This window comes from Astatotilapia calliptera, chromosome 13, assembly GCF_964374335.1.
Source record: "Astatotilapia calliptera chromosome 13, fAstCal68.1, whole genome shotgun sequence".
Classification (NCBI taxonomy): Eukaryota; Metazoa; Chordata; class Actinopteri; order Cichliformes; family Cichlidae; genus Astatotilapia; species Astatotilapia calliptera.
In genome coordinates this window covers 17,076,284-17,098,851 of record NC_137434.1, presented here as the reverse complement: position 1 = coordinate 17,098,851, position 22,568 = coordinate 17,076,284, and the positions used below count along the sequence as shown (strand labels likewise).

General features: G+C 39.5%; 1 protein-coding gene across 2 annotated transcripts in view; it reads right to left on the bottom strand.

Moving 5' to 3' along the window:
• Window positions 1-22,568, bottom strand: part of parga (poly (ADP-ribose) glycohydrolase a) — a 28,380-nt gene continuing 5,812 nt past the window's right edge. For both annotated transcript variants that reach the window (XM_026189990.2, XM_026189991.2), the window contains exons 8-18: window positions 18,487-18,579; window positions 17,101-17,255; window positions 11,670-11,749; window positions 11,516-11,576; window positions 10,980-11,055; window positions 7,759-7,906; window positions 3,932-4,010; window positions 3,731-3,839; window positions 3,083-3,188; window positions 1,856-1,984; window positions 1-1,258 (exon numbers count right to left, since the gene is read on the bottom strand). In XM_026189990.2, the coding sequence (XP_026045775.1) occupies window positions 1,077-1,258; window positions 1,856-1,984; window positions 3,083-3,188; window positions 3,731-3,839; window positions 3,932-4,010; window positions 7,759-7,906; window positions 10,980-11,055; window positions 11,516-11,576; window positions 11,670-11,749; window positions 17,101-17,255; window positions 18,487-18,579 (1,218 nt within the window). In that variant the 3' untranslated portion in view covers window positions 1-1,076. The remainder of the gene's footprint in view (window positions 1,259-1,855; window positions 1,985-3,082; window positions 3,189-3,730; window positions 3,840-3,931; window positions 4,011-7,758; window positions 7,907-10,979; window positions 11,056-11,515; window positions 11,577-11,669; window positions 11,750-17,100; window positions 17,256-18,486; window positions 18,580-22,568) is intronic.

Below are 22,568 nucleotides of genomic sequence, written 5' to 3'. Positions count from 1 at the left end.
TACATGTCATACTTTTATTAAGAAATTATAATAAAACGTACAACCTAAAAGCCTAAATTACAGTTCTATGCAATACTCACAGGCTTTAATGTAACCAAACCCATTAAATAGAATCCACACTGCCAATCAGAAAACACAGTAAATAATAGAAAACGTGATCCCCAAAATAAATGTTGTGTAAAAACATATAACAAAAATATTGTTCGTGCCATTTTAACTTTATTCAATCCCCCTGTATGTAGCAAATGAAGTTGTTCAGAGTAAAATGAAACGTCTAGACTGTGAGCTTAAATTTCCTGTATGTTTAATTTGAGATGATTTACATTACTAGTGATCATTTTGATTGTTGTGATCCATAGTAAAATATGCCTTAAGGACAATATGTATGTTACACTTCGGTATCAGACAGGATATAAAAGAGCAGCATATATTTGTAGAATATTTGATAAATAAATGTTACCCATGCATAGACTACAGAATGGCATCTCATTCAGGCACCTCACCATAGCCCGGGTACAGTAAGTAGAGAACACAACTCATCCAGAAAGTGTAGCAAACACAATACAAGACACGATAACCACGGAGGATTATCATGTCCTGGATTATCAATAGTGAAATTTGTTCACAACCATGCATATGATGAATATTTGGGCATATTTGTATTTAGTGTGTAAAATAAAAACAAAAAAACCAAACCCTCCACATTACATCTGGACTAAAGAAAGAACAGCAACCAGGATTTACTATTGCTATAAGTCTCTGAAAAAAGTCACCACATTTGGTGCCGTACTATGAGATTCCTATAATACCACCAGTGAGAAAGGCAGAAATGTGTTTTGATAGCTTGCATGTTTGGATCACAAACTTAAAGTGTGTGTGTGTGTGTGTGTGTGTGTGTGTGTGTGTGTGTGTGTGTGTGTGTGTGTGTGTGTGTGTGTGTGTGTGTGTGTGTGTGTGTGTGAGAGAGAGAGGGAGGGAAAACAAGTGACCGTAACCACAATACTAAGGGCACACTGCCTCTTTTACAAAGTGTGAAAGGAGAAGGGAGGTAAGATTAGGTTACAGTTGTTTTCCTGTTAATGAGAGTCTGAAGTCACAGGAGACATCCCAGAATCCTTAGCAGTGTTCAAGGTGTCGGAGGCTGCTGGGGAAGAGACTGTCTCATAGATGAATCTGTAGAGGCTGACGTCAGGTCGTGTCGTGTGACAATTCTTGCACACCTCGTTGAAGTACTGGTTTAAAAGGTCGTACAGCTGCCCTGTGAGGGTAAAAAAAGGGTGGTGGAGAGAGGGGAAGAGAGGTGGAGGAGAGACAAAAGGGACGCGGTCAAGAAACATGTAAGGAAGACGGGATTTAAGAGAATAGGACCAAAAGCACAAACGAATCGTGAACGAGAGAAACAGACACTCAAGCAGGTAAGAAAAAAAAAATGAAGGTGTACTCGGGCTCATTTATAAAGCAAGCGCACATACGCACTCGCATACTGCAACCCCCCCCCCCCTGTAGCTCCACTTTAGGAAATGGATGGCTAGAGGGGAATTTCTCTGAAAGGCTTCAATAAATGTCAACAGAAGAAAAATGAAGAGAGGGAGAGGGAAGAGGCCGGGGCCAGTTTAGGCAGTAATCCACTCTGCGGCTCAGGCTGAATGGATGGGCTGAGGAGCGGGGAGATGGCCCATATGGTAGAGTACCTTAACATACCCATGGAGTGTGTGCTGTTATTTATACACACAGTACTGTAATGACACCAAGAAGGAAAACCTCCCTTGAGGTACAAAAGCAAAAAGTTCCTGTTTCTAATAATTCTACTGAGTGACCACAGCTTAGCCACAAACGTCTTTTGTGTGAATCTTACCAACGGTGACCCGACTCTCGGTGAGGAAAGCGTGCATTTCATGAACATCTTTCATCAGCTGAGCATCTCCAAATGTGAAATACGCCACATCTCGCCCAGCCTCTGCTGCTGCCATGAATTGAATCAGCGCTGAAAAAGAGAGAAGGCGAATTTCAAGACGAAAATTCAGGCGACAACATTCCAGAATATAAAACTATAAAGGTGTAATTGAGCGCTGAAAAGCATGACAGACTAAATAATTGGTCAATAAGCCAGATAACGTACAGCCTGTGGCATAAAAGAACATGAGTGGCAATTTGTATTAGTGGAGTAAATAATCCAGTGTTGGTAGAATAGCCTCGTAAACAGCATTCAGTCTCTGAGCTCCTGCAAATTAGGTTTCATGATTTTTAAATATTTAACAGAATGGTTATACAGTTCAGATTAATGACATCATTTGCAAAAGCTCTGTAATCTTTACTTCAAAATACCCGACTAGTGTTATGTAAATACCACATCTCAAGTCAGCTCCTGGACTTTCATGTAAAATACAGTTATTAGCTTCCAAAAATACCAACTATGCTAACACTGGAGCTAATGGGCGGGGCCCCCCGGAAGCTAATATCATCCTCGGGGACTATGTGAAGTCCAGGGGATCTATTCATAGCATGCTGCAGAGGAAATTAGCAGCTTCAGTTTTAAATCCAACAGTCCAGAAGCACAGCCTTAAAGCACTGATGTGCACAGCAAAAACAGGGTACATGCGCCATGAATTTAGGCATACAGAAAACTCTGCACATCCAACACACAATTGGCCAAAAAACAACAGTAAGGGTCTCCCTGCTTATGAAGACTGATGTTGTGTAAGCAAACTGAGACCAGCATCAGCTGGATTTATGGTCGTCTTTCTCTGTAATCAATCGCCCATTTAATGGAAAACATAAATGTGTCAGATGATCTATAAAAGACTGAAAAGGGACAGGAGAGTGACACCCTGGGAGAGCTTCTAATTGACTAGAGAGGCTTGAGAGAAACAGCATCTTGGAAATTGTCGTACACCATTAGCTACATAAATGCTGAAAGTCCTTCAGCAGGGGCTCTACTGACTGGGAGATGCCGTGATCAAGTTTGAGCTACTGATATTCACTGCAGTCTTGGGAATCCAGCCTTAAATTTTTAACGTAAGAAATGTGACACAGATGCTAGCCTAGTTTATAGATTTTGTTGCCATAAATCATCCAATTATACCTTTGAGCCGTGTGTCTCCGCCAAAAGCTCCGCAGCCCCAGTTGCCTGTGGCCACTGCAGAGAGGTGCTTCCTGTTGGCATTATTTCGATGGAATCCGCAGTATGCCTGGAACGAAAACAAAAGAGGGAGAAGGATGTAAGAGTGGGGAAGACAAACAAACAGTACTGTCTTTTCTATGATCTCTCAGAGTCTATTAAAATTAATTAAAATCACATTAATGTATAATGTGGGGGCAAGTGTTAACCCTCAGGCTGAACCATAAGCAAATATAAAAATATGCAATAAAGCATTTACTCGACTGAGAAGAGAAAAAAGTCCGTTAAAAAAGTGCATAATATATATTTTTCTTAGTCATGTGAAGAAAAAAACTGCAGTAAATTGGGAGTAATACTATTGAGAGATATGTAGTATTTAGCAGTTAAGCGGTTTTACATATCACTTAGATTTTAGCAGCTGTACCAGACAAAATGTCAAAGCTCATGGTAGTGAACATTTTATCAAAAACAATATAACATCGGCCGTGTTCGGCACCATCGCACTGACACCTTTAAAAAGGTACTACAAATTAGAGCAGCACTTTATAGGTTTCTTGCCACCTTTCACAAACATGTTTGGAAAAAGAACCGCTGAACTAAATCTTCCCTCACCTTGTTGAGTTCTCTGGTCATCTTCTCGGGCAGAAACTGTTCCAGGAAGTGCCTGTATTTAAGAGCATCAATGGCCACAATCTCTGTACATCTTCTCTGCCAGTCATCCCTGGGAATGAAAGAAAGATTTTACATTTAAAATATCAGCACAAGTACCAACAAACACAAAAATAATCCTATGGAGGGGAGAGAAAAAATTACCTGGGTGTCTCGTCTTTGTGGATACCCACCCATTTGTAACTCTCAGCATAGCCAGAGTATTTACTGTATTGTTCAGCTCCTGCAGTATAAGACAAGGGAAATACAATATTACTCATTGCTCAGCAGTCAAAGCACACAGCAGGTTCTAAAATCAAATTTAGCGCTTTCTATGCTCCACATGAGCATACAGAGTATCAGCTTATATTGAATTGTCACGAATAAAGCCCACTGATTTAATAAGTAATCTGCTATGGGGTTTTAAATGAAAAGCTTTGAGCTACAACTGGGAGAAAATGTAAGAACAGAACAAGCAAAAATTAATTACTGACACACCCGTGTTTTTAAGAGATTGAGTCCTTTGTAACACCTAGGGTTATGTCCTAAGGGTTAGAATAATACACCTATGCTTCTTTCTGAAAAGGCTGCCCCTTAAAGGCTCCATACATTAGGAATGATGTGGTTATATTACACTTTGTTGAAGAGTAGAAGTTAAACATGTGAACTAAAGTTGTATGAGCAGAGTATGAGAAAGTGTTTCTTAAGTTAATGGGCAGAAGCCACTAGAACAAAAACCAGCAATTATGGATAATTTTGCAAATATTTAATAAAAAATTTTTAATGTACATTTTTTTCTGCATTACATATAAAACTTTTTTGGTTTCCACAGAAATTGCGTTTTCTAGTAAGGCACTGGCTGTGCAAACAAAAGGAGCAGTTGCTTTAAAGGATACTGTGCCACTGCAGGTCCAGCACTGCAATTAAAGTGCTTTCCACAACACCAGCGACTCCTAACGTCAAAGAACAGGCTGCCCATATCACTGTGTCCACCAAAATTCTTCCTCCTCTCTATTCACCTTGAGCCACTTCAGTCTGGCAACCGCCCATAATGGCATCCCGCTATGCTGACGTCCATCAGGAGATTGCATCGCAGACCTTGTCTTCCGGTGTAAAACGCCAGTGGGCATTCAAACTTAGACTTGAGTTTTGTTTTACAAGTACTCTGACATTAAAGTTCCAGATGCACTTGAAGACTTGTGCTAGGGCATCGCTAAAGATGAAGAAATATGATCAACTCGACAAAAGAGAAAAGAGTCTAGCAAGAGAAATGGGACTTTAAGAGGAAACACAGCATTCGTGCAAGGAATACTGAAGATTTTAATGAATCTATGGCATAACTGGCCCATTCCATTAGTGCAGCAATGACCTTAGTTGGGCTATAAATTCTTTCTGTCCAAATGTAATAAAGTTAAGTGGAGAGGAGGAGGATGGAAGAGGGAGGGAAGCACTATAAGGGGAGGGAAAGAGGGGGACAGTGACTAACCACCTGAAGGTCACTGGGGAGAGATAGGAATTTCAAGGAAGACAACATGGCGCCACATAAAAACAGACAACGATTGGCTTGCTGACAGAGTTCGTTTTTTTTTTCCATTGTGTGTGTTTCTTTGGTAAAGTGGTCCAGCAGCATGAACGTCATCCTATTTGTTTTTTCTACTTTTCAACCGACCAAAATAACAAGCATATAAAGTATGCCGAGGGACATCCGACAATGCAAATGTATTTTAATTTTTTTCAGATTTGTGTCACCTTACAAAAAAACAGAATCAATCAATAGCAGGCATTTTTGAGCGATTTAAGTCAAAAAGATATATTCTCATGCCAAAAAGATGAATTTATCAAACAGCATAATGTCTCAAAATGATCATTTTATGAAATAAAAGCATCAAAACAGTAAAACAAAGTAAGTGTTTATATTTTTTCCACACGTCTGCATATCTTAATCTGCACATACTTCTTTCTGTTGACACTGTCGAGATGTGAGGCATGGAAAAGAAAAAAGAAAAGGTAGGATGACCAGAATTGCAAGAGGGAGGCAAATGAGAGGAAAGAATAACCGAAACACTGAGTTGGAGGTTGAAAAATAGAGCAATTCTGCTTGGGAGAAATGAAAGATAACCAAGCAGTCCCATCTGAATCAATGCAATGGATTTACCTTCGGACTGGAAGGAAGTATGAGGGCAAAAATAAATGGAGCCCAATAAACACAAAGAGCTCAATGAACAGGAGAAAATAACTCAGTGATGGACGAAACACCGGTTTGAACCAAAATGTAATACTAGAAAGGCATGGGAGATACATAGATGTGTCTAGTTTCTATTGGAGAAAGAGGAAAGCCAACACAATACCAAGGAATAATTGCCAAATAATAGCCTATATACCCCATGGCATGAAGATAAATTAAATGTAGAGTATTTATAGTCTGGTTACACCATATATCAGTGTCTAGTGGTTCTATATGTTTTGTAATAGTGTTTACTTTCTACTTGAAACAATCCAGTACATGTACATTACATAAGGGGACAGCTTGCATTGATACTCAAGTATTATTACACAATCAATAAATCTATCTATCCATCTATCCATCCATTTTATGACAATATTTCTATGTTGCAGGATCAGTACTCTAGATTTTCCTCTCCCTAACCACCTCCTCAAGCTCTGAAAGGCGGTATAGAAGGGGGACACCAACAGCCAACCAACAGATGTAAGTTCTCAAGCACGTCCTGACTCCGCCACATCCTCTCCTGGTAGGCGATACCTGTAGAAGGTGCCTGTAAGTATCTTAGTCAGATGTCTAAACCACCTCGACCATGTCCTTTGATATGTAAAGGTACTATAGCAGCTCAATACTGAGCCCCTCCTAAATGACTCCTCATCCTATCTTTATAGGAGAGCCCTTTCGGAAGAAGCTCACTTCCCCCACTTATGTCCACAAAATTACTCTTTCAGTCACTAGCTAAAGCTACTGACTTATTAGAGTAGGGATGTAGATCAACCAGTAAATTGATAGCTTTGCCGTCTCTTCACCACCACCACAGATCACACTGTACCGAACGCTGCACAGCTCCTCTACTCGAGACAGCAAGTGGAGTGAGCACTGAGTGAGCCCTCCACCCATTTCCAGCCAACAACTACTATCTCAAAATTGACTTGCCAATTTCATTCCCACCATATCACATTCAGTTGCAAACCAGTCCAGTATGACCAGGAGGCCATTAGTCATTGAATTAAAAAAAACACCTCATTCACAAAAAGCAAAGAGGTGATTCTGAGGCCCTCAAGCTAGAGACAAGCCGCTATTTGGCTATGCCTCAAAATTCTACCCATGAAAGTTATGAAGACAACCAGTGACAAAGGGCAGACCTGGCAGAGCCCAAACCCCACCACAAACAAGCCCAACTAAGTGGCAGCAATGCATAGCATGCTTTCACTTAGCTATAGCCCAAAACAAGAGGCCAAATACACAATACTCCTGAAAAACATCCCACAGGACATCCCAGGGAAAACCGTTAGTCAAACTCCCTTGAGATGATCAAGACCTTTTCCAGTGTTTGACAACCAGGTTGAAACCACACTGTTCCTTCTGAATCAGAGGTTCTAACTAATAAATGGACTCTCCGGAGGATCATGCTCATCAGGCTCTCATTGTTGTTGCCCAGGTGAGCATGGAGATCCCCTGGAGGACAACAAAGTCCCCACATGGTGACTCTTACAGCGTCCTGCTCAGTGACTCCAAGAAAACTTTTCAGCACATACTGTAAGCACAAACAAAAGTCAGGACCCATTCCCCAGGCAGAAAGAGCAGGGAGACAACCTTCTTATCCATCTGAAAACAACCCCAAAACATGAAATCACTTTTTCTTTAACTAAAAAAAAAAAAAAAAAATAGATTGCAGTGATCAAGTTCCCAGTAAAAATGTCATACAAATCAAAGCCTCAAGACTTAAAAATACATATGTTTGTGTGAGAAAAAGAAAGAAACTACACACCTGTGATGATGAGGCATTCATTGTATTCAAGAGCTTCAGTAAAGAGGCGAGAGATAATGAGTTCAGGGTTGATAAGGAACCTGATTTCTTCTTGGACCAGTCCATGTCCTGTGACTCCACCACCTACAAACCTGTTGGCAAAGTCCACCTAGTGAAATACAAAAAAAAAAAAAAAGAAAAAGAAAAGAAAAAAAGAAGGACATTTGTTTGGCCTCAAACTTGAAATTAACATTTATTTAAAAAAATACAGATTTCTATTTGGTTTGTTGCATGACATGACATGTACGGTATGACATACTGCCCTTTGACCTATCAGTATAAATGAGAGAATTTGTGAAATTCTGTCACTGTCACTCCTGTTATTTAAACAAATACTTCAATTAGTGTCTCATTATCTATCCTTTTGTCCACTGTGGCCATTTATATCAGATAAATCTATAAAGATCATTGCAATGATCCTTCCTGCATGGAAATAATCCAATCAGGAAATTGTAACAGAACACAACCCATGAAGTCTAAAGATGTACTTCAAATCTACAGTGCATGAATGTGTGCAGATTTCCCACATGTCTGAGTTTTGCATTTTCTAAGAGGCCTCACTATTCATTATCTATTCAGTGTTTATTCAACAAAGAGAAAAAGGAACCGGCCAATAAAAGGTCATTGCTGTTCAGCAGTCTGCCAACTTTATCTGCGTTTTATCCAGTTGCATCTTTTATAACTTACTAAAAGTAAAGGACTTGTCCATCTGAAATTTTTAAGACTGAACAACATATTTGAGTTATGTCAAAAACTACAACCAAACCAATTTGACACCAACTCCTAGTGTCACAATCTAAAGTCACAAACCCTGAGAATCAATATACAGTCAGGTAAAGAAAAGAAAAGTGCTACAGCTCTGATTCTACAGGCCTCAGCTACCATGTTAAAAATGAAAGTTCATGACAATACAATTAGAAAAAGACAATAGTATGGAAGGGTTGCCAAGGGAAACCCTCTTCTCTCTCTCTGCAAAGAACATGGCAGCACAGTGTAGGTTTGCCAAGTTGGATCTGAACAAACACCAAGACTTGTTGAACAATGTCCTTTGGAGATGTTTGATGAAACCAACACAGCTTCTCAGCAGAAACACCTCAAACCATGTCAAGCACGGTGGTGGAGTGGTGATGAGTCAGGCTTCTTTTGCAGTCACATGACCATGTTTTTCAGTCTTAAAAAACTTCAACCCAATCCAGCTAAAAAAAATACATATATAATGATATGAAATGACCAAAATAACAGTCTGGACTAGGGATGGGTACCGGTTCTGACATAAACGGTAGTAACCAGACCGAAAAGCAGCGCACATTTCGGTGCTTTATTTCGGTGCTTTTTTTTTCCTGAGCTGTGATACACTTTAGATTCTAGCCAATCATTTTACGTTTCCGAGGATAGTAGGCGGGCCCAGGTACGTACGTTCTGTTAGAGCAGAGCTACAGATTAAAAATGTCCAAGGCGAAGCGGTCAAAAGTCTGGCTGTACTTCATAGCAAAATATGCAAACTCAGCAGCAACAAGTGCTTTAAGCTGATACTGTGATACTGTCAAAGGAGGTAACACCTGAAATCTGATGAAACACCTGGCGACGCATAGCGTTTTTTTTAAAAGCCCAGAAATGCGCCGTATTTGATAGCTTGCTGCGAGACCTCACACCGAGCACATCTACTGCGGGTGGGTTACCTGTTATGCAACATCCCCCAAAAACACGAAGAGGAGAGTCCTGGCCCCTAGCCCTGCCAGTGTAGCAGAAATGATGACGGATGATGGTGGCAGCAGCAGCCGTTCTTCTCTGCGTGAGTAGCTAATTTACATTGAGTAGGCTAACCACGTTATTACATTAATGCACGTAAGGTGAACTAGCAAACATCATCATAGCTACATGCGGCTGTCCTCTTGTTTGATGGCAGATACTCCCTTCACCCTGGCTAAAAAGGCTAAAATGACCAAAGAAAAAGTGGAAAACAGTTAAACATGAGAGGTTTAGGACAAAGTTTGTGTTTTTTCCATTCTTTAAGCACCGGTTTGAGCACCGTTTGAGCACCGGCACCGTTTCAAAAGTACCGATTTGGCACCGGTATCGGATAAAACCTAAACGATACCCATCCCTAGTCTGGACTGATATTAATGACATTTTCCACATTTCAAAATCCTCTCTGTTACCCACAAAGTTCAAGATCTACACTGAATAGAGTCCAAGAAATAAAATTTTAAAAAACAGCCCAGGGATTTGTTGAAATAAGATAAATCCATACCAATAACCGATATGTTTGTGCTTATTTCTAGGACTCATGCTTCTTTGGGGAAGTATTTTCAGTGTGGTGCTTGAGCTTCATGCCTTGAAAGACCAGATCTTGTTTTTGTGGCACGCATAAGAGAACATCCCATTCAAATCACAATGCGGATATTTAAACAGCTTGTCAGGGGTGAAGGTTCTGCTCAGTGGCCCACAGCTACGTCAATCTGTGTGACAGTGGGTTTGTGTATGTTTTCTAACCAGCCACTCAACTCCTCACCTTCACTGGTTTACCCCTAACCTCACCCCCCACCCTTCAATCTCACCTCCCGACAGGATGACAGCTCGCTCTGCCCTATCAAAACTCAACACACAACCAATATCCAGCCTGCTGAGGTAGCCATCAATCCACCTACAGGACTCCAAGCTCACTGGGTCACCCCAGTGAGATGGATCCCCGACGTCATCTTTGTCTCTGTGTGCCTCCTTCTCCCTCATCCCCCACTCCAGGGTCCTCTCCTCCACCCTTGCCACTCGGAGCTACTCATGTGTATACATCAGCTGTCAACTAGAGTAAAATAAATGCGGCCGCTACACAGAAACAACAAGGGGGGTAAGAAGATGGGGTGAGTCACTGCAGACAGAGATTCAATAACTTGCATTGATATGCACAAAAATCATACAACTGGTTTAAAGCTGAAGGTCATATTTTTACTTTTTAAACAAGAAAAATAGACTGATTGACAGAATCATACTCATTAGGTGTAACCACAGTAAAAAACTGCAGAATACTATTTGTATTTAAAATTAAAATTCTCACATTAAAAGAGAAAAGATGCTGTTAAGAAGTGCTTTGGATATTTTTAACAAGACATGGATGACATGAAAGTATTTAATTACTGAAGTCAGAGGTAAAACTGTGTGCTTAGTGTGTGGTAAAACATTCCTACCTGGAGCATTCCATATCCATGTTCCTCAATTGTCCCTTCACAAGTGATATGCAGGCGTGTCAGCTGAGTCTGAGAGCTGGACAAAAAAAAGGGGAGAAAAAAAAACCAACGATTACAAACACTTCAACATTCATGTGGACTTCTCATCCACATTGGGGCCCTTTACTCTTTCAAATCCACCCTTTAAAAACACTGTCCTACTACTACTTTCATTGTAGGAATTTATATAATGGCAATTATCTGTGCACATGAGCACCAAAGAAGCTATGAGGAGTTGATGGTCACTATCCCACTCAGACAAAATCAACACACTTCAGAGTTATTCAGGAAAGATTTAGTGAAACTTTGATAGAATTTCAGGGTTTTACTTCGTGTTAAAATAACAATTACTCCCCTACAACAATTATATGCCTTCACAGAATGCAGAATATACTATTTGTTTTGGACAGAGTATGCCATGAATCGCAAGATAATTTATTTTAAATGCACTTCATTAGTTTATTATGTTCATAAGGAACCAGAGAAGTAATTATTACCTTTCCCAGTCTGGTGGATTGTTTAGTGTTTGTCTTGTAAATGTAACAAGACCCTTGGGTGCTTAAAAATAAAGCAGACAAAAGGTTATTCAACTGAAAGACAGGGAAGCGCAACAACTTCTACAACATTATGTTAGTTATTTTCATTGCTTACTAGTCTGTGTAACTCTCCTGAAGTAACACAGCAGAGTTTTCAATTTCTCAATTTTTCTTGGTGAAGGACCTTCAAACAACCTGAAACCAAAAGAAAATGCATGTCTGAGTTAAAAAACACTTAATTTAAAACACTACATGAAAAGGTTTATACAACTTCTGAAAAAAAGAGTAAAATGTACAGTATCTCCCCTTCAAAGTAGTGTCTGTATGCCGTTCAGGCATATAAACAGTCAAACAAATTGAATGGTGACACTTGGCATTGTGCTATCCATCCAACTATCCAGTAGACCAACGGGAGGGGATGTAGAAGTGCAAGTCATCACAGCAACACTTCCACAGCAATGCTGAAAGCATAACCTTTCCAGAATATTTACGATGGAACATGAAGCCAAATCTAATTCAGGTCTAATTTTAGATTTTTATGGGGCAAGTTCCAAAACTTTATAATAGCACCTGTATTTTTGACATTAAATAATGTGTTACATTTTAGAAGATGAGAGGCATTAATGTTTCACTCATTTATTATCTAAAGCTCACTGCACAACAGGAACATGAGTGAAGTCACGCTTTCAAACTGGCATGATGTCTCTCCCATCTACCCTCATCCTTCATACAACGGCACTGCCTGAGGCCCCGTTTCAGTTTTTCAGTTACTATTAAACTAGGGTGGAGGGATGGAGAGAGCATTGGATGGAAAGCTTAAATCACCCCCATTCTAGTACACTCCCTCCATTAAAAGCGACCTAAGCTGATGACTAACCATAGTTCAGCATCTCTCCCTCCCACCACTTTCTGCTCAGACCGGTAAAGAAATAAAAACAGAGGGAACAAATTAAATGAAAAGGTAATTTGCTAAAAGCCTTACTGTGAGTAAAGAAAAAAAAGCTATTTATTTAAGATAATTTTTTCATGTCAGTTTTGGTTTTCTCTACACTATTTTCTTACACAGCACCTTACTCATCCTCTGTGAACCCCTTCACCCCATCAGTTCCTTTAGTCAGTGTTAATTTGGCATAATGTATCCTGGAGGACAACATTACTATGAGAAAGTGTAAGTGAAACAAGTAAATTACAGTGGGATTTACAGTATAGCCACAAATTATACCGCACTTGAGAAAGAAGGACTACTAATTATGAAGGATTTTGTTACAAAATATACTGCAGCAATTTTCATTTAAGGACAGTAATTAGTTGGTTCTTGTCGTCTATAACCGTACCTACTGCATAAAGTGCATATGGAGACAATATTTCTGACAGTTTTGCCATAACCTGTTCAGCTATTTTCTTGCAAACAAGGTAGACCATCTCACAATGACTTAAAAACAAAAACGGGTATTTATTTCTTACTAATGAGCCTTCATTGTTGACCAAACTGTTATTGGAATTCCCTATGTCATTTTCTTCTCAAACCCAGGAAAAGACAAGCCATAAAATGACAAGTCTTCTGCTTTCTATCCTCTTCCTTGAATCTATCCATCACTTAACAGAGGACAAATCTCGACAGTTCTGCCAAAACAGCAATCAGCAGATTGCTTGCTGCTCTGTTTGCCCAAGACAGAGCGTTAGTGTAACCGATAAGCTAAGTGACGGACACTCCCTCAATTACTGCGAGAAGGGGAGGGCGTGTAACGATCCAGGACCCATTTTAGACTGCAGCGGTTGTCTCGTCTCGTTTCCTCAGAAACACAAAGACTTTTTTCCCCCTCTCTTGGCCTTTCCTGTATTTTGCTCTAGGCAGAAATACTGACAGTGAAGGCAGACCCAAGTGGTCTGAAACAGCCAACGCTGCAACTAAAATCAATACTTACATCATTACAGACACAGATATCGTGCCCTCAAACAGATGACACACAGATGACACTGAAAGTGCAATTATGGTTTAGATAAAATAAGGCAGCTGAAGGTTATATGGACCAAATCAAAGATAATTAGTAGGATGACAGGATTTGTAAAATAATTCTATCGAACCTTAAAGACAGAGCAGATGCATAATACTCTGAACTAGAGGAGGGAGTTATTTGCTGTATAATACTATAACAACAAGAAATATTTAGGAATTCATGCAGATAGCAGGAGACTATGTAAAGCTACAGAGTGGGATCACCAAGTGCTGGGGCGCAAAGTGGTTCCCAACACTCTGCTGACTCAGTAACTACAGTGCAAACCTCCGCTGGCACTGACATTAGTACAAAAACTGTGCGGCAGAAGCTTCATGGCATAAGTTTCCACTGTCAAGCAGCTCCTGTAGATGTGATGTGTAGGTGACCAGTACTTTGTCTATATAGTCTAAGATGCATAAATCAAGTTATATTGATATGAATGAGATGTTATTGCCTGAATTCAAATCATATTGTGCTTTTATAAGGTGATAAAGGGAATAAATATATAGACAGTATAAAAGGTGGATTCAGCCCATGGTTGCTGAAGTCCTGTTTTGAAGATCTCTGGCTCTCTTCCACATTTTCTCTTCATTCACCCTCAACTGGTCGAACCAGATGGCTGTTTTTCTCCCCCCACTGTCGCCAAGTGCTTGCTCATAGGGAATGGTCTGACTGTTTGCAGTTTTCCCTGTATTATTATGGGGGTTTACCTGGCAATATAAAGCACCTTCAGGTGACTGTTGTGGTAATTTAGCCTTATATAAAAAAAACCAAATGGAATTCGACTGAAAGATGAAATTGAGTGTTTCTGCTATTGCCTTGCGTCTGACTGTGAAAACGCACACTCATTGGATAATGACTTGTGATTAACAGTCTATTAGCCAGTAAACATGTGTTTTCATAGCACAGATAAGCCTCCAGTTTTAAAACATAATATAATGAAGATTTACAAATTCAAATGAATTTTTATTCAATATGATCAAAAAATGAGTGACTGAGGCCATAAACTCAGATCAACAGTGTTTACAAAGGTCAGATCAGAAAGCCGCTCTTTCGTAGACTTCTACAGGACCAGAAGTCTTTTTTTTTCTCAACTACAGCTATCGCCATCTGGTGGCTTTCAGATAGAATGGAGGCTTTAAGGCACTTCTACATTGTTTCACAGTCTACACATAAATGTTACCAATGGGTCATTTTAACCTGTTAGCAGCTAGTTGCTAGGCAATGTCATGGCATCATGGTATCAGATACAGATAAGAACCATCAGGGGTCAAAGATGTACCTGTGTGCCCATTTTGATTGTTCAACTCCTGAACATGAAAGAGTTGTTTGTGGGCAGATTTTGTGTGTTATGCTAAGATTATTCCATTTTAATAATATCCATTTTCCACCTTTGAATTTCTTTTTCTCCACAGCAAGTTCATTTATTTTCCAATTTATTTTGACAAACACCACCATGACGAGCGATGAACTAGTCACTCTGGTGAGTCAAACTGGAGCGGGAATCCATTAAACGCCTAAAATGAATACAAATGTTGATATTTGGCAGCAGTATATCAATAAAGCAAGAGGCAGCGTATACAATAAACTGAAAAATTTATTTGTTCCATCTGAAAATGACCAGCAATTAGAGCCCATGTAGATAGCAGAGAATGTCAAAATTCATAGCACTAAATGTTCATGTTCTGCAAAGAATATGGGAACTCATTATAAGGTATTACCGAACCAACGCCTTCAGTGTGTCAGGCAACAACCCTAAGGTATTGCAAATGTCACTAATGAGGAGAAGGGCCTCATGGAAATAGGGGAAAATTGAGTTGAGGTATTGTCTGGACAGTGTTCAGGATATACAGAGGCACTTACTGTCCAAACATGAAGTTGCAAAGCATGTAATAAAATCTAATTATACCAGCCATTCTCACCTATAAACAATATGTCAACTTTCTAGCCACTATCAAATGGGGGAAAAATACTTGGAAAAAATGCCTATCCGATTCAATTAGCTACCTGTTCATAGTCATCATGTCATAACTTTTCACACTCAGACAAGTTTTGCTTTTTGTAATAGTTTCTTATGTTCTGTTATACACAAAACTTTGCTTTGTGTCATAATTCATATGTCATCCACAGTTCTTGTCCTGTTTCACATAAATTCTTCTTTCTTGTTACCAATACTCAAAACAAAACATTGGGCAGGAAAACACAACAGTAAAAATCATTTTCAATTCAGATAAACTTCTAAATACACTTCCGGAAAAACAACAGCCACTATAAACAGAAGACGTGACTTAGATAAATGTAACCACATCTGTAATAGGATAAACCAGATCAATGGCGTAGTAGCTCATCCAGGTAGAGATCCATCACAATTCACAGGTTACTGCTCATAAAATGAGAAACAAAATTTGGTTGAAAGCCTATTAGGCGATCATTGAGTGCAATAGGAAGGAATAGAGAATCATGTGAATTATGGATGAGGGATGCTTCACTGTGACATAAAATCATCGGTCATTAAGCCGAATTCGTTTTAAAAAATAGTTTTTATTCTTTTAAGGTGGAAAATTACGTTCTCTCCATTTAGGTAGATCTTAAAAAGAAAGTAAGTAAGAAAGTAAGATATTTAGACTGGCAGTTTACTTTAACCTGCTATATCTTTACAATGTCAGCTGTCACCTACACTTCACACCTGTTATGTTCGGAGCAAAAGCACAACAGCACATCATTGTTATACGTTTAGGCTATAAAGTTGCATGACTTCCTTTTTTTTTAGAACAAATAAAGTGACACTTCAAGTTATGAGAAGCCAGTGACACACAGACAAGTGTTCACTTTAAAACAGTCTATTATAACAATTTGTTTCCATTAGCTAACCCATGCTTTCTTAACACACCACTGGTTTTGAGTAGGTTGTAAGAAAGAACTCCAATTTAACACTCCTACTGGGATCTCCCTCCCACGCATGGGGTATAACATGGAGAAAGATCCTCAGCCCACAGCCCCATCCTCAAATCGATAACATGATATTTGCAGTTACACCACAAACTGCAATATAACAACTAAAAACAAATGACAAACCGTGGCTCCATTCATACAGAAATCAGTTCATTGTTTTTCCAACCACTGCAGCCAAGGTAAATTTCGACACTGAATGTGCAAGAAACAATATGAACAGAAAGTAAGTAAAAACAAAACAATTCATCTATTAAGGGTTTTCAAGGCAGTAGTGCCCCCTGATGGATGTTAGTTTAATTTGAATGGTAGGATCATTAAAAACAGAGTCGCTCAAAACAATCACACTGAGGCAGATAGCTGAAATTTATAAGAAAAAACCTATTACTGATATGTATTATAGATACTGAGGGACGGATTTGATCCTCAGTTATAGGGTAGAACAGCAACAGGGTTCAATCACCTTAGACGTCCTCTGTCCTGCTCTAAATAAAGGCTTACAAAGCAACATTGTGGGCACTAAAGGGGAAAACCTTTTTTTGTATAAAATACTAATAACAGCAGGCTGCTGGTGATTTCTTTTGTTTTGTGTGCTTTCACCTGTAGAAGTTGATCTCAGGATAATTGCCATACTCGGACTTGCGGGAGTTGCGTCGAGGGAATGTGCAGAAGAAGGCGTTGGCCAAAAGACAGGCTATTTGCTCCTGAGAAAGGGTCAGAGACTGATTCATCCTTGACTTAAGTAAAGGAATTGGCTGTAAATAGAGAAAAAAACAGAAAAATCAAAAAATCCAATCAGTGATTTGATGATACAATGCCAATGCTACAGTGACAAAGCAAAAAGTAAGAGAAGGGATTACAGTAACAAAGACAGATGCAGAAAAAAACAGACAAAGTAATATGGGTTTAGTGGTGTAGGCTAAAGAGCTAATGAGGATAGATAATTAGTTTAGCAATCTAGCAAACACTGAGAGTTCCATTAGCTAAATGGGTGGTAGCAATTAAGGTCCCAGTTCTCTTGCTCTCCCCCAGGTTTGTTCAGTCAGGCACACAGGGCCCATCCATCTTCACTGATTAAGGCTAAAGAGCCTCCCAAGGCTGCCCAGTTAGCAGATCAATACCAGCTCTAATAACGCACATATAAATATTAGGCTTGACGCTTAATACTGCCAAACACAGCTGAGAGAGTCAGAAAGCTTCATTATTCAATATCTGCAAATAATGCCCTTTAAAATGGAATTTGTAACAGAAACTCCATCCTCTAGTTAAAGTGGATAATACTTAAACCTCTGCCCCTGGCTCTCAACGTAAACAGGAACTAGAGGGATTCCCCTATCCCGCAGTGGGAGCTGAATTCTCTTTATTAAATTATACTGAAGACTGAAATAGATAACGTGATTACAAAAATACCAATCCTGTAATTCTCAGATAGCTAAAATTGATGACAGAAGAGGGAAACAAGGACAAATGGACATGACATTTAAAAGAACTCTGACATGGATCTCCATGTAATGTGAACTGCAAAAAGGCCTTCTGGGGTTCAAAGCGGCCGATTTCAAACCCACACTACCAATGTGTCTTGCTTGGAACAGGAATACTTGTGGAAATCTAAAGCGATAGACTGCATTTTAAAATTCAGAAGTCCCAACTTAGTTCACCGAATTCACAAAAAGTAAGTGGAGTTTCCTAAGTGCAAAAGCATAGCACATGAAATGGATGGCAGAACATGGACCTCTCCTCTCCCAGTCCTCTTTTCTAATGAAGCAGTTCCTGATATGGACCAAAGAGTTGGATTCATTAGCTGCGAGTTGTAACTCATAAGTTGATGCACCATCTAACCCGTCCTGCTAACTTACCACACTTTTATTCGTCTTCCTGCATACCTTAAACACTGCTACTTTCATTAGTAATGCCTGACCTTTACACATTTCCAAAGCCCTTAAAATAAATAATTTGGTATAAATACAGACAACAATCAAAACCTACCATTGTGCACAGCCGAGGAGCTTTAAGTGCAAGATCAACCATAGCAGGTAGTACGGTATCAAACAGTTGCTGTACCTCACAATGTTCAAGACACTGAAAAGACAAAAAAAAATACATGTAAGCTTAAGTATTGTTAAATGAGATATGTGTCGAGCTGACTGCCTACTTAGGCAGTCAGTTACTCGGAGCCAGCAGTCAGAGTGACTGATTATATGTAAGTTGACATATTGTTTTGTCACACCACAGATTTCTCTTAACAAATGGAGAAAAAAAACCTAACTTTTTGTTATTTATTTAAGAATCAAACCAGTGCTTGTTTTTGTGCTTTACATTTTCTGCTCATTGACTTGAGCATGATTTTGACTTGTTTTTGTCCAAACAAAAAACAAAATCTGTCTTTTTTATGTATAAGTACAAGCTAAGAAGCTACGTCTTCATTTGTTGCACTTTCAACAAATATACTGGAACAACTCATTCATGTAATAAATATGAGTTTTAACATCAATCCATCCATTTTCTTCCCCTTATCTAGTTCAGTGTCCAAGGGGCTGGAGCTTATCACAACTGCCCAAGTGTGAGACACAGGATACATCGTAGCCCGGTCGCCAGTCTGTCACAGAGCTAACAAGGACAGACAACCATACACATGCGAATTCATGCATAGGGCTAATTAAGGCTCAAATTAACCTAAACCCACATATGTCACACATTGTTGATGTGTGTTAAATTTTATAAATAAAATAAATTTTCCACGCATTGCTTTCCTCATTGAATATTAACAAAAGAAATGATGCACGGGTTTCATGCAATTAAAAAAGAGCCATAAATTATTCCTTGTTTTGTGCATTTGTTGTTCATTTTCCCTCAATTTTAAACGTGCCATTTTTTAAGGTTTAGTATTGTTTTCTTAAGCCCAGGACCCAGGATGTAACTGAAAATTTGAGGATGAGCCAACTGTTTGATTAACTTGACATGGTCTAAAAACAGCTTTACAGCAAGTCAGAGGTCATAAACGTACAACAGTAAGCAATATCTACGCAATTTTCTCTCATATCCAACAATAAAAACTCAAGTTTCAGTTTATTGTTGTTATAGGATGAACTCCCACTACTCAGATATCAATAATACTTAAACTTCAACAGTGAAAAAAAACCACAGAAACAGAAATGCTGCAGAGGCGTTCACTACACAGAACCCTTTTCCAAAGAAACTACCATCAATCTAGGAATGAGCTCGCCACAGCTGAGGCATCCATACTTCAGCTTGAAGCTTACCTCAGCATCCATCTGCAATTCCCCCTAAAATAAACACCCAGTTATTCCATCATACGCCCCAGATTTACAACGCAATCATTTATGAGTGTTTTGGCTTCGAATGTCACTGTCATCAATCACATGCCTTATTCTATCAAGGTAAGCAGGGGAGCTTGTGCTGATTAAATGGATCTTCTGGGAGCAAATGCAAATGACCAATTGTGGAGAGAGTGGCAGGGTGGCTTGATTTTCCACAGGAAGTCTTTGGTGGTTGATTTGGCCAGGGGCATTTATATGGCTGCAGAGCAGGTCTGACTAAATGCTGTCAGGAGTAATGAGCTGGCAGACATCATAAAGCGCTCCTGTGGGACTAATAGATGGTAGCTGGTGATGCGGCAGGATGAGGGCAGAAAGACAACCCCCCCCCCCCCCCCCCTTTTCCACAGCTAGAGCAGCTCACCACAAGGTTAGGGTGGACACACAAACTATACATTTCACATCCATAAATATGACAGACCAAGTTTCATCAGGGCAGTCAGGATTTAGTGCTTCATAGCATAGTGATCGATTAGACATTGATCTTCCATACATTCTAGTCTTTACAAGTCATTTTAATTTTCTGGCAGCTCAACCTTCACAACTCTTGATTTGACTATTTAATTTACAGTTCTTCTAAGGGTGTTTCCCCAATACATTTAGTGTCAAACCCTACATTTCAAGACATTGTTAACAGTGAGAGAGACGGAAGCAAACAAGCAAGCAACAGCGCACAAAAATGAGAGGAACAGCCTTGTTGTCTTGCTGCTATATATATGTTTGTGTACTGAAACATCAGCTGTACTGTACTCCCGGACTGGGTTTGTGCTTAGCCCTCAGACATTCGTCAGAAAATGACACAGTGACAGTTTCATTCGGCAGAGGAGAAACACTAAGACAATTTACAGACAAGCCCTAATTTGGAAACCTCTTTTTTTTTTTTTTTTTTTTTACCTAATGGCTATTACATGCTGAGCGGACTGTCAGTCACAGGCCCAGGGGCCACGTATCCCTTCACTATTTTACCTCAGTGATACAAGATGTTGCACCACATTTAATTAGGTTGTATTGGCTTAGAAGTTCAGTGGTTAGCATTCGTAATGACCACAAAAAACAAATATGACACTGAAAACTGTTATATCAATCAGCTGGTTTGGCCACTGTTATAGAATGGCTGACCGTTTGTTTCTTCACGACATTAGAGTGTGCATAACAAATAAATCGCTTTGCATGAAACAGGTCTGCCGTAGAAAGACAGCTGTTAATCATTTCTGCTTAAGTGTTGTCATGAAGGTCTGAATGCTTGATACCAGTCACAGCCAGCAGGTGTGCTGTGCCTACGTCTTTCTATTCAAGAATATTTAGTGGGTGGATTCATCACTTGGCTAACTGTTGCTTATGTCAGCGGTCCCCAACAACCAGGCCACGTACCCGAGTCGTTTGGTATCGGGCTGGAACCAGTCCGTGAGTCATTTGGTACCGGGCTACGAGAGTTGAGGCTCGGGTGTGAAATTTATGGTTTTCAGGGTTTTTATTATTCTTTAAACGTTTTTATCGTTAACTCTGTTTCCCTGGGTCTTTTCCCGTGTCTTATGAATAAATCCTCCTTGTTTTGGGTACCAGCACTGGTTTTATTTTGTTGTATTTATCCACGACACCTTAAAGGCCGGTCTGTGAAAATATTGTCAGAGATAAACCGGTCCGTGGCGCAAAAAGGGTTGGGGACCTCTGGCTTATGTAATCAAATTCTGGTTTCTACTGTGTCATTTAAACACTGGTTTGTCCTTCTCTAGTGAGCGCCGCTTGCCTTTATAAAATGTCTTTGGAACATAAAAATGACAAAAGTGGGGGAATTGCTGTGGTCACGACAGCGAGCAGGCAGTTGGAGTTGCTGATGAAATTGCTTCCGGGAAGACCAACTTACTGCCTGGCCTTACTTAGCATCCTTACAGACTTAATGGGGGCTTTTAATTAAATTGGATTAAGCTATAAAAAGGCTTAGACAGCTATTGATCTGCCAAGCTTTCTGACTTACTAAGAAAATATCTCAGAGAGAAGGAAAAAAACAATTCTGAATGGGCTAAATTTAGCTGAGTAATCCACGATGAGAGGGAACAAGCATTAGGTTTAAATAACAATTTGGCTGGACTGTGCCGGATATCACAAGCACTCACTTAATTCTGAACACTGCATTGTTATAACGATTCTGTTCCTAATTGATATACCCAGGAAGAATTTAGGAATAAAACAAATGCTTCTAAATGCTAAAAGTAGCTATAAAATTAGGCTTCAAATTGAATTTGCTTTGCCATCTATCTTTAGGCTCTTTTGGGTGCTGGTGTAGTTAAAATATAAAGTTTCAGCCTGTGCAGTAGACATAATAAGTAATAAAGATCATACTTTATCTACAATCTCTAAGGAGAGAAACTCTGTAAAAGGGCTGACACTTTAAAAAGTTATCTTGTAAAATTGAATGACAAGAAATCATTGTCCCATATCTAAAAATGTTATCCTCATAACACGAGTGCAATTATAGCCCCTAACTGTCTGGAAAGAGGATAAGAAGTGTTTAAAAGGATAAAGAGGAAGACAATAAAAAAGAAGACATTCCCCTGGTTCACCTGAAACAGCTGGTGCTGCTATGCTCTGTGCTCATCTGTCCTAAATGTGCTCCCAGGAGACTCACAGGTACCGTGAGGGGATGACACACACTAATGGGCTTACAGTCAAACAAAGACAAGCAGATTCCCTTTGCGATAACAACTTTACTTTACTATCAGCTTTAGATTCATT